The sequence below is a fragment of the Paroedura picta genome, chromosome 10, assembly GCF_049243985.1.
Source record: "Paroedura picta isolate Pp20150507F chromosome 10, Ppicta_v3.0, whole genome shotgun sequence".
NCBI lineage: Eukaryota > Metazoa > Chordata > Lepidosauria > Squamata > Gekkonidae > Paroedura > Paroedura picta.
In genome coordinates, this window is record NC_135378.1 from 26,900,604 (window position 1) to 26,912,930 (window position 12,327).

Here is a 12,327-nt window from a genome sequence, read left to right on the forward strand (position 1 = left end):
TGAACCCCTGCCAGCGTTTGCTGGCAGGGGCTCATGGGAATTGTAGTCCATGAACATCTGGAGGGCCGCAGGTTGACTACCCCTGCTTTAGATAGCCAAGCAATTTAAGGCTCTTTAGGTCAAAACCTGGACCCTGTGATTGTGTGCAGCAACAACTGGAACCAATAAACTGTTTCAGTGCCTGCATCATTACTTATTGATATTATATTATTGTATGGTATGTGTTGTGTAGCCAGGAGATCTAAGGATTGTCTGGCAGCCAGACAAGGGATGTTTGGAGGTGGTTGGCCATTGTCTGCCTCTGCATCCTGACCCCTAGTGTTCTTTGGAGGAACTACCACTCAAATCATTGGAGGCTTCCCATCCAAATACTTGCTGGGGTCATCCCTGCCTGCTTAGCTTTCAAGATCTGAAGAGATTTGGCTTGCTTGGGCTAGCCCTGTCCTATCAGTGTCTTCAAGGTATAATCAATGCGGCAAGACATGCTACAAACATGTGGCAACAAATTATATGACATCACAATCATGAGACAGAAGAAGGAGGAGCCAGAATCTTTGGACTAGCCTGTGCTAAGGCCAGGTTCACCCATGAGCGAAATCACCTCAATCTCCCATTGTTGGTTTTGGCATACACAAAAAGAGAGAGAGGAGATGTAGAGCTGTGCATCCTTCCCAAAATCAGTCGAAGAAGCCATTCTGTCGGAGCTTGCAGTGTGGCATGGGCATTGCCCTGCCTGTCTCAGGCTCTGACATATGCACTGAAGACCGCAGGTGTCATTTAATCTTCATGCCATCAAGGAATAGATAAAAGTCTGGGATCTGGAACTGGGCGGCAGGAGAGAGACAGGCAGGTTTCACTTTGAAAAGCAGGGACACCGCAGGTGCAATGACAGAAAGAAGGGGACAGAGCTCCCCCCCCCCATCTTATTGATTCTTTTGGTTTAAGTTTAGTGGAGAAAACCGGTTCCATTCATCTGACCTTGCACCTATGATCTTCAGGGCAGTGACTGAGAAGCCTGTTTGCTTCTCTTGTGAACCACCATTCACGGCTATTAAGATGTTTGTCCAGATTGCCTATGTAATAATTACTGGACGATACACATACTATGTGGATATTCCATGCCCTTAAATAAGCCATGATCTGCTGATGGTACTGGGAAGGGGGAGGCATTGGGAAGGGAGAGCCAATTTGGTGTCGTGGTTCTGAGTGTGGACTTCTAATCTGGTGAGCCAGGTTCGATTCTGCACTCCCCAGCATGCAGTTAGCTGGGTGACCTTGGGCTTGCCACAGCACTGATAAAGCTGTTCTGACCGGGCAGTGATGTCAGGGCTCTCTCAGCCTCACCTCCCTCACAGGGTGTCTGTTGTGGGGAGAGGAAAGGGAAGGCGACTGTGAGCCGCTTTGAGACTCCTTCAGGGAGAGAAAAGTGGCATCTAAGAACCAAGTCTTCTTCTTCTTCTTCAGTAATATCAGGGCTCTCTCAGTCTCACCTCCCTCACAGGGTGTCAGTTGTGGGGAGAGGAAAGGGAAGGCGACTGTGAGCCGCTTTGAGCCTCCTTTGGGTAGAGAAAAGTGGCGTATAAGAACCAACTCTTCTTCATTGTTTCAATTTATTGTATCAGCAAGAATGTCACAGATGTCCAAGTTGGGAAAACCTAGACTTGTGCACAAGTTCTAATTGGATGCACATACTATCCACGTACAGTGTACAGTGGATAATTCTTTATGCATTGAGTAATTCTGTTGTTACATCAATTCATGTAGAACTGTACAACTCAACATGTGATTTAAACTCTCAATTTCTCCACGTGCCAATTGCTGCTTTGATTGGTCGAATGAATGTGTGTTGGCTTTTCCCAACCAATGTAATGTACTTGCAGGCAGGATGTACCTGAGGACTCTGTAATATGTGAATGGAGGCTCCTGCCCAAGCAAGAACACAAAATCCATCTTAGTGAAAGCAAGGTCTTGGTCAAAGATGATGTCTTGCCCTGGGTTTGCTGTCTGTGGGTCTGATGGGCAAAAAGGAACTGCTCTTTTGTGGGCTGTCTCATCCAACCACCAGTTCTGCTGTCTGAAGCCACTGCAAGGATTTGAGTACAAGAATGACAAAAGATGTAAAGAAGGAGGCAGGGACTCTGTTTTAGAGACCAAATCAATGTGGATTCCAAAAGATCACACAAGATGTTTTGTGGGAGCGATTTATAATGATAATGATAGCTTTGGACCCTAATGTTTTAATTCAGATGGCCACATTCTGCCCAGTAAATGGGTGGTATGGTGATTCTAACCACAGAAAGGCAATCTGAAATAGCAGAGTACCTACCCTGTGGGATATTGTTTTGGATTCCTGGAAAACACAGAGGAGGAGTATCTGCGAAGGCTTGCTGCTTTGCAAATACAGCCAGTTCTGGTTTCTGTTGTATTGGCTAGGGATGCCAGCCTCCAGTTGGGGCCTGGAGATCTCCCAGAGTTCTAGCTCATCTCCAGATATCGGTTTCCTGCATTGGAGGGTGGCATTGTACCCCACTGAGGTCCCTGTCTTCCCAGGCTCCACCCCCAAATCCCCAGGAGTTTCTTAACCTGGATCTGGCCACCCTACCTCCCTCCATCCTCTGCCAGTGGTCAGTGGAGACATGGCAACCATAGTCTGAGCTGACTTGCCTGGTGAACAGGTTGATGCTCAGTTATTTATCGTAACATGGGACTCTGCAGTCCATTAGCCAGTGCTTGGAGAAACTAGCGGAATGATCACAGGACAGGTAACTTGCCCAGAGTAAGCCCTTTCCTATTGACTTCAGCCTCTGAGATTTCAGGTTAATCCCTGTAGCTATTTTAGTTCGCCATAGCAGTCTCTACTTGGAGAGTCTCTTTGCTCGAGGATGAGAAGGCAGCTTGGACGATATTTCGCTCAGTCCAGAACGGTATGGAAGCCATCTAGTGCCAACCCAGCATGAAATGGACGCTTTATCAAGCATGATCCCCTATATGCTTTCTGAGACAAACGATCTCTTTGCGGCTGTGTGTCAAACAATGCAAGCCTAATACGTTTCTGAAAGCTAATGCCTTTCCTCGCTCGCTCGCCGTCTCACTGAGAAACCAAATAATTGTGCCAAGTAACAAGCCAAGGTCTCATTAAGCTCTGGCACTGCTGAGTCATTGACTTAACACTATCTGGTGGTTTAGGAAATATTTCACTGGGGGATAGCATCTGTTTCGTTATTTGTAACCTTTTCCTCCCCCCACCCTGTCTTTACCTTAAGCTGCTCTGGCACCTGGGGCTTGTTAGCTTAATGCAGTGGATCATGTCAAGGCTCAGTAATAGGAACTGATCCATGCTGAAAACAATTGTGTAATATGGTTTTGTTTTAGTGGGCAGGCAGCAGCCGTCTTTGATGCTGTTCGCTTAACAATTTATCTCAGTCTCTCTACCTTGTAGAAAATTTTATATTGATTTTATCATATTCTGTTATTGTTTGTTGCAAGCTGAAAGCCCAGCAAGGATAGTTCTAAATGAAGCACGTGCATGTGACGCTGAGTGCTGTTCTGCAAGGCAGACCTGTTGTCTAGCTGACAGTTTGTCCTGCTGGGCCGTCACCTTGAGAAGATGGGAAGGATAAGACCTGCTTGCTACCTGCCAGCATGGCTTGAGGGCAAATGCCATTGCCTCTCATATGATAGCTCATTCCAGTTCCCTTCATTTGAACAGAATTTAGTATACAGTCAAAGAACAACAAAGTATATTAATCGAACAATTAAAAGTTTAAATTATAATGTTCAAATTATAGCAATTTAAAGCACTATTTAGTATAATAAAACCATAGACTAATTTAAAATATATATTTATTAATTATTTAATATATTATTTATATAGATATAGATATGTGTATATGTATAAAGTAAAGGTGAAGGTATCCCCTGTGCAAGCACCGAGTCATGTCTGACCTCAGCCCCAACTACCCACAGGGTATCTGTTGTTGGGAGAGGAAGAGAAGGCGATTGTAAGCCACTTAGGCACTACTTATAGTAGTGAAAAGGTAAAAGGTAAAGGTATCCCTGTGCAAGCACCGAGTCATGTCTGACCCTTGGGGTGACGCCCTCTAGTGTTTTCTTGGGAGACTCAATACAGGATGGTTTGCCATTCCCTTCCCCAGGCATTACCGTTTTACCCCTCAGCAAGCTCCTTACAAGGATGGAAGGCTGAGTCAACCTTGAGCCGGCTGCTGGGATTGAACTTCCAGCCTCATGGTCAGAGCTTTATACAGCATGTCTGCTGCCTTACCACCCTGTGCCACAAGAGACTCTTATGTACATGTATATGTATATATTTGCTGCCTCTAGTGGTCAATTCACTATTACATCACTGTATGCCAGACATACAGCGATGTAATATCAAATTGACCACCAGAGTAAAAAACACCTGTAGAAAAGGAAAAACACCCAAATCAATAGGGACAGCACAAGCATGGAAAATGAGAATGCAGAAGAACCCGAAGAAATATGGGAAATGTAATGTTTAGATAGACCCTACATTTGAAAGTAAGTTTTCCTGAGCAGTCCCAAGGAAATTCAATTGATAATAGAGAATAACTGTGGAATGCTAGAGAAAGACTGAGAACTGTGAAAGAAAGAATAAGGAAGAAAATGTATGTGTGTGTATAAAGGCACGATAATTGCATCAGGTTCCCATAGGTATTTTTATATTCATGGTCTTATCAAATAACCATGTAAAATTCCATTATAAATGCAGTGGCTTGTCACAAATAGCTCTTACTTGCCACTGGCTTTCTTATTTCCTTTGAGTGGCTGGCTAAATCTAGGTCTGGGTACCCTTGTTAGGGACTATGGGAACTTTCTACAAAAGCTCCTGTTAAGACTTTGTGGGACCCATAGTACCAGAGCCAGTTTAAGGATTTGCAGGGCCCTAGTAGAACATATGAGCCTCTTGTGGCGCAGAGTGCTAAGGCAGCTGTCTGAAAGCTTTGCCCATGAGGCTGGGAGTTCGATCCCAGCAGCCGGCTCAAGGTTGACTCAGCCTTCCATCCTTCCGAGGTCGGTAAAATGAGTACCCAGCTTGCTGGGGGGTAAACGGTAATGACTGGGGAAGGCACTGGCAAACCACCCCATATTGAGTCTGCCATGAAAACGCTAGAGGGCATCACCCCAAGGGTCAGACATGACTCGGTGCTTGCACAGGGGATAGCTTTACCTTTTAGTAGAACATAACTGGTGCTGTCCTGCACTAGTAACTGCGGGGTCCCCTTTCCAGGGATAGCTGGAACCTCGGAAGCAACTGACACCTTCACTTTGATGAAAACGTTTCTTGAACCTTGGTGGGATGTGCAAGCGCAATGAGCGATGCACAGGCTCAGTTACTGGTGGGACCTGGGGAGGACAGAGACCTCGGGGGAATATAAAGTCGTGGGCTCCACCTTCCAATGCATCCATTTTCACCAGGAGAATTGATCTCTGGTAGTCCCACAACTAGATAGTGAAATCAACCTCCTCTCCAATAACGTAGTAATAAATAAATGTAGTAATAATAAAAAGTATAACCGTAAAACGGGGATTTCTCAACTCATCCAGTGCAGACAGGAAGTTAGTGAGTTGGTGGTCAGCGGCCAAGTCGGTGGTCAGGGGCCAAGTGGGCTATACCATGTGTGGTTCAGGTGTGGGGGCCACTGCTGTGTGGGATCATGACTCACAACGCTGGCTATGGTACCTGGCTGCACTTATCCATGTGGGGGAGGTACCCTATGGGGCCTGTAGGATGCACTACTAGGAGACACCACTACTGGACCCTGTTTTCCAGTGTGAAAGCCCAAACGGATGTGATAGAAAGTCCATGCAAAATGCAGAACAGCAGTGATATTGCAGAGTCAACCGCAATTTTTATTTAGGTATCGAGAGTCACTACATTGTCTCTTTGTGCTAATTTCCTAAAAAAAAAAAAAAATACATTTTCACTATGATTACTATTTGCAGTGGACTAATTCCATGACTGAAATGTGACAGAGCTTGATTAAAGGGGGAGGGAAACTTATTCCAGATGGTGAATTTGAGGCAATTTTCTTGTGCAAGTTGCAATGTGGCGACAAATTATATTTAGCTTTGGTTTTTGATTTTTCATCACGATATCAAGTGAGGAGCAGGCCTCTTCCTGTTTTTCTTTGCTTTATGAATCTTATCAAAGGCTTGGCAAGTAGCTCAAACATCAATAGAGCGTGAGCTACAATTGGGAGATTCTGTGTATTTCTTTAAGGAGTTAGCCAAAGGAAATGCTTGCTTGTAACTCAGAGCTGTTGGACAAAAGACCAAAATAAGGGCCTTCTCCAGGGCTTCCATGCTGTTCATACAGCTTATTAATCCAACAACCAGCTAGGACAGGCTTTCTCAACCAGGGCTTTGTGAAACCCTGGTGTTCCTTCACGACCCTGGAAGGATTTCCCAAATGGGTGGGAGTTAATACTGTATATATATTTTTAAAAATTGTTAAACATTTATCAGGTGAAATGACCATATGCGGTCATGTTGACCCCCTCCCAAATGGCCAAACATGGGCCTGGAGGGGAGTGGGAAGGGGAGGGGCCCTGGGTGGGTACGTACACAGTGATGCTTCCCAATCATATTCTGCATGATTGTACCACTACTGGGATTTCTCAAAGCCTAAAGAATGTTTTAGGGATTTCTCAATGGTAAAAAGTTGAGAATTGCTGGGCCATGCAGTAGATGCTCTTGGATGAATTGTACTTTCCACTTGTGTCAGCATCAGCCTCTCTCCCCGCATCCCCATTTACTAGCATGCATGGCGAATACAGAAGAATGGAGCATGTAGGCATCCAAGAAAGAGTGGGGTTTCACACGTACCTACTTTTCAAGGTGGATGGCTAGAATGAATGGTGCCGTCAGCCAAGAGGAAAGGTGGAGTATGCATATTTTAAGAAATAAATGGTGGTCGTTTTGGCCCATCGAGGGGAACAGGATGACATATGACTCTTCAGAGATGCCAAGATCAGATACATTGGTGTGATGGAATAGCGGGAAAATTTTTCATAGGTGCAGGGACCAGTGGTGCAGGACTATCATTAAAAAGAGCAGTATTGGGGCTCGGTCCTGATTGGTCATTGACCTGGCTATCCTGCACCCCAGCCCCAAACAGAAATGGGATATGTTGAGATATTATTGATAATTTTGTATTGTTGTTGTTTGCTGTCAAGTCACAGCTGACTTATGGCAAGCTGTATGGCAGCCTTTCTCAACTTTTGTACTAATGAGAAACCCCTGAAACAGTTTTCAGGCTTTGAGAAACCCCAGAAGTGGTTTAATTGTGAAGAATAAGGTTGGGAAGCATAGCTGTGGACACACCCAGCTGGGTCCCCACTCCTTCCCACTCCATCCAAGGCCCATCAATGGCCAATTTGGGAAGGGGGGCATGTCAACATGATCATATATGGTCATATCACTCAATATGTGCTTAGCAAATAGATATATATCAGATATATACCTTACAACTCTGTCCGTCCGTCCGTCCGTCCGTCCGTCCGTCCGTCCGTCCGTCCGTCCGTCCGTCCGTCCGTCCGTCCGTCCGTCCGTCCGTCTGTCTGTCTGTCTATCTATCTATCTATCTATCTATCTATCTATCTATCTATCTATCTATCTATCTATCTATCTATCTATCTATCTATCTATCTATCTAAACTCCCACCCACTTGGGAAACCCTTCCAGGGCCGTCAAAAAAGCCTGCCAGAGGGTGCTCAAGACAAGAGACACTTGGAGGTGGTTTGTCATTTCCTGGGTCTGTGTGATGAGCCCAGTACTCCTTGGAGGTCTCCCAACCAAATACTGACCTGGGATGACCCTTCTTAGCTATGGAGATCTGATGGGATTGGGCTAGCCTGAGCTATCCAGGTCAGGATGTGGATAATTTGGCCAGGCACATGTATACTTTTCTTACTCATAAATTATCTTTTCAGAATTGATGGTTTGGCAGGCACTGGCCTCTAAATGGAGAGTTTAGTTCTCTTCACTGTTTTGATGCCTGTTCATTCACTGCTCATGCATTTCCCAAAGTGCAATTCATGCTTCAGTGTTTGTTCAGAGGGGTTCCCCATTGTGTTAGTGCCTGTTTTATTGATCTGTGCATCAGTTGCTTTGGTATGTATTTGAGAGCCAGCGTGGTGGAGTGATTAAGACACTAATCTGGGGAACCAGATTTGATTCCTCATTCCTCTGCATGCAGCCAGCTGGGTGACCTGGAGGTTGTCAACAGTTCTCTTAGTGCTGTTCTCACAGAGCAGTTCTCTTAGAGTTTCCTCACCCCCCACCTACCTCACATGAGGTCTGCTGTGGGGAGAGAAGGAAATGGTGTTTGTAATGGAGTAATGGAGTAGTGAAAAGCGGAGCACCAAAAAAATCAGTTCTTCTTTTCTGCTCCTTTCCTGACAAATCCGAGGGTGGCGTACATGGTTATCCTCACAACAACTCTGTGAAGTAAGTTCTGTTGCAAGGGAATGACTGGCTACAGCTCACCAAGAGAGCTTCATGGCAGATTAGAAAGTCCAAATAAACTGAAGAGGAGAAAACAAAGTTGTAAGCTGCCTTGGATCCTCATTTGTAAGAAAAGCAGGGTATATACTTCCAAATAAAATAAAATAACACAAGGCCTTGAATAAATCTTTGTTGGCCTTAAAGGTGCCACTGGACTCTGATTTTGTTTTGTTGTGCTGCTTCAGACCAACACGGCTACCCACTTGAATCATTGCCAGTGAAAGAACTCTTCGCGTTTCCTGTTGGTCTGAAAATGGGGGTCTGATGTGCCACTGAAGGAGCACCAAGTGATGGCTCCAGAAAGGGCCTGAAATCTCATTGCGAATAGTTTGTGTGTTCAGAAAAGGCTATTGGCTGGGCTGGTTCACCCAGTAAAGCGTTTGGATTTTCATACATGCTTGGACATTCACAGTTCTCTCTCTCTCTCTTTTTCTTCCGCAGCAAGCAACGGGGAAAAACTTTGGAGACAAAGATTTTCGGTCTGGCCTAGAAAATGGCGTTCTGTTGTGTGAGTAAGTAATATTAAATGCTGATCTATTAAACTTATTATGAAATTTGCATAATATTATCATTTTTTTAAAGCCCACAACTTTGGGGTGATTCAACTCACTTCTAGCCTTCTGAATGTTTCCCCACCTGTCTAAGATCATCTATCGACATAGACTGGCAAAACCTTTTTTAATAAAAGGCTAAAACTATCAAAAGAGGAAAGCTGTGTTCCCAGGCATTCTTGTGCAAACCTGCAACGAGGAATCCTCCAACCTCTAGCCACAGAAACCTCTCGTGTGGTGATCTCCAGCTTAAACAAGTTTAGCCAAAGCAAACAACCAAAGCTCATCACCCAAAGTGTTGCATATTTAGGAATTAGATGTTTATGGTGTGCTCTTCAGGCCTCCCCAAAGTACACATGCACATCTGGCGGGAACGGAGCCATTTTTGATGTATGTCTTGGCAGGGAGCAACAGGGAGGGCTTGCAAATCTCCTTTAACACAATAAATACACAAGCTTCTCTCATTACCTCTTATCTCCACAGAAGCACTCTTCTTCCCATTTCAAGGAACCAGTTTAGAATGGCCCACCATCCACCAGAACATTTTCCCTTCGAGGCAGAAACCAGTTCACAGAATCACAGAATCACAGAATCACAGAATCCTAGAGTGGGAAGGGGCCATACAGGCCATCTAGTCCAACCCCCTGCTCAACGCAGGTTCAGCCCAGAGCATCCTAAAGCAAGGAAAGTGTGTATCCAACCTTGGCTTGAAGACTGCCAGTGAAGGGGAGCTCACCACCTCCTTAGGCAGCCTATTCCACTGCTGAACTACTCTGTGAAAATATTTTCCTGATATCTAGCCTATACCATTGTACTTGTAGTTTAAACCCATTACTGTGCTCTATTCATAGGGTTTTCCTTTATTTATTCAACTTTGAAACTGTCCCTTTTCCCAAATGGGAGGGGGGGCAGTTTACGGTAGTTCATACAATCATAAAAATAGATTAAACCACCGATGCCCCTCGCCATTTGCCTGAATGCCCTCGGGCGGCTATCCTGACGGGTTGCACTGGGGCCTCCTATGGAAAAGGGGATTGGTGGGGCTTGCTATCTTGTGCAAAGGCAGCTCTGTTTTTCTGCAGTTGTTTAGTTCTGAGGTTGTGACTGGGAAAGGAATGCTCAGGGTAGCAACACAATCTTTCTGTGAGTGCGAAAAATCTTTGGAGAGGCCGTTCCTCTTCTCTCTGGCCTTAAAGAGGAGAATGCACTTCTGTTTTTCATTACATTACCTGTTCCAATTGTTAATGCAGCTGTGCTCAGGCGCAAGCTGCTTTGTTTTCTAGGGAGTGATTTCATGACTTCTGGCACAGCCATTTCGATTGAGTATTCTTGCGCACAACAGTGTCCGCAAGAGGCAGAATGAGAGACAATTCCGGTTGTGTTTCTTTTCATTTTGCATTGAGTTAGTGTTACTGTAAAAGAGTTCACGGTTGCTCCGAGTCTTTCTGCTTCTCCCCCTGTCCTGCAATTTTGCCAACTTTCTCAGTGGAGTTTTGTTGCTGTTAGGGGTTTTTTATTGCTGGGGGTCTAAAGCAGTTGTCATTTTTGTGTGACTCCATGGGCTTTTCAAGGCAAGAGATCAGGGGTAGGCAAACTGCAGCCCTCCAGATGTCCGTGACTACAATTCCCATGAACCCCCAGGGGTTCATGGGAATTGTAGTCACGGACATCTGGAGGGCTGCAGTTTGCCTACCCCTGCCAGAGGTGGCTTACCCTTACCTGCCTCTGCATAGTGATCCTATTATTCGTGGAAGGTCTCCCATCCAATTACTAACCAGGGCCCACCCTTCTCAGCTACTGAGATCTGACTTGATTGGACTAGCCTGAGCCAGGGCAGTAGTGGCAGGAAAATCTAGTCACTTTTCAGTAATTTTTCTGTGTTGGTCTTAATGTTGGCCTTGTTTATAGTTCCTGAGTTGACTGGAGGTCGGTCTTGTGGGGGCCTGCATGTGCCTTAGAATTTTCTTTGTATTAGGCATGAGATTCGTAACTACTCACCTCAAGCCAGGTTGAAGCCTTCCTCCAACTTTAGGCAATGAGACGGGGCTTAAAGTCGAAAGGCTTGGCACCACCCTAGTTCCAATGCTTCCTGGAAAGATGATTTGTCATACATGAACAGACTAGAAGACATCTAAGAGATTAATCATTACTGTGAGGAATTAATGGAAATGAGCCCGAGGGGGAAAGGTACATTTGTCCCAAATTTAGAAAATTGTTTGAGATCAAGACAGAGAGATAAAGACAAAACATTGGTGGGATACTGTAGTTCAAAAACGTGCAGCTCAGTTAAACACTAATTTGTGAAATGAATGTGATGGAAAATGAGCTTCTGATAACAGGTAGCAAAGTAGCAGTGATCTGAGATGCTGCAATCTCCTCTCAGGAGATTAAAAAAGCCAAAGCTCTTGGTGCAAAATATGCATAGCCTTCCTCCCCCCACAACAGACAACCCTGTGAGGTAAGTGAGGTTGAGAGAGCTCTGTGAGAACTGTGACTGGCCCAAGGACACCCAGCTGGCTTCATGTGGAGTGTGGAATCAAACCCAGTTCTCCAGATTAGCGTTCACTGCCCTTAACCCCTAGCCTTTCTCGAAAGAAATGTTTATTAAGTACCATCATAACAGTACTATTTGTGGAGCGCGATGTGTCAGTTCAACTCAATTTGTTAGGATTCCTCCACTTGGAGAGCTTCCTGATTACTGCTCAAATTTGTCTGTTCCTCACTACAGGCAGGCCTTTACGTTGGCGCACCTTAATGCCCTACCATTTAGAGCAGGAGTAGTCAACCTGTGGTCCTCCAGATGTCCATGGACTACAATTCCCATGAGCCCCTGTCAGCATTTGGACATCCAGACATCTGGAGGACCACAGGTTGACTACCCTGATTTAGAACAAGGGTGGTCATACTATGGCTCTCCAGATATCCATGGAGTACAGTTCCCAGGAGCCCCTGCCAGCATGTGCTGTATTGTAGTCCATGGACATCTGGAGAGGCACAATTTGGCCACTCCTGACTCAAGCTTTGCAAGAGAGGTATCATAAGACACCATCCTCTGACAGAATATGCACCTGTGGTGCAGGTGGTGTAGTCACCCTGTATCACATGATCTTTGAACATGATGGCTTTTCTGAGCCTTGAAATCTTTTAATTCTTCCTTTGCTCCAGATCGTATGGAGACATTATTTCTTTTATTAGAAGACAATGGCAGACCTATCACTCTGTTAGCTG

General features: G+C 45.2%; 1 protein-coding gene across 1 annotated transcript in view; it reads left to right on the plus strand.

Annotated features, from left to right (window-relative positions):
• LIMCH1 (LIM and calponin homology domains 1) overlaps positions 1 to 12,327 on the plus strand; it is a 201,957-nt gene that overhangs the window by 74,705 nt on the left and 114,925 nt on the right. The window contains 1 exon segment of the mRNA XM_077301774.1: positions 8,990 to 9,060. Within this exon segment, the coding sequence (XP_077157889.1) occupies positions 8,990 to 9,060 (71 nt within the window).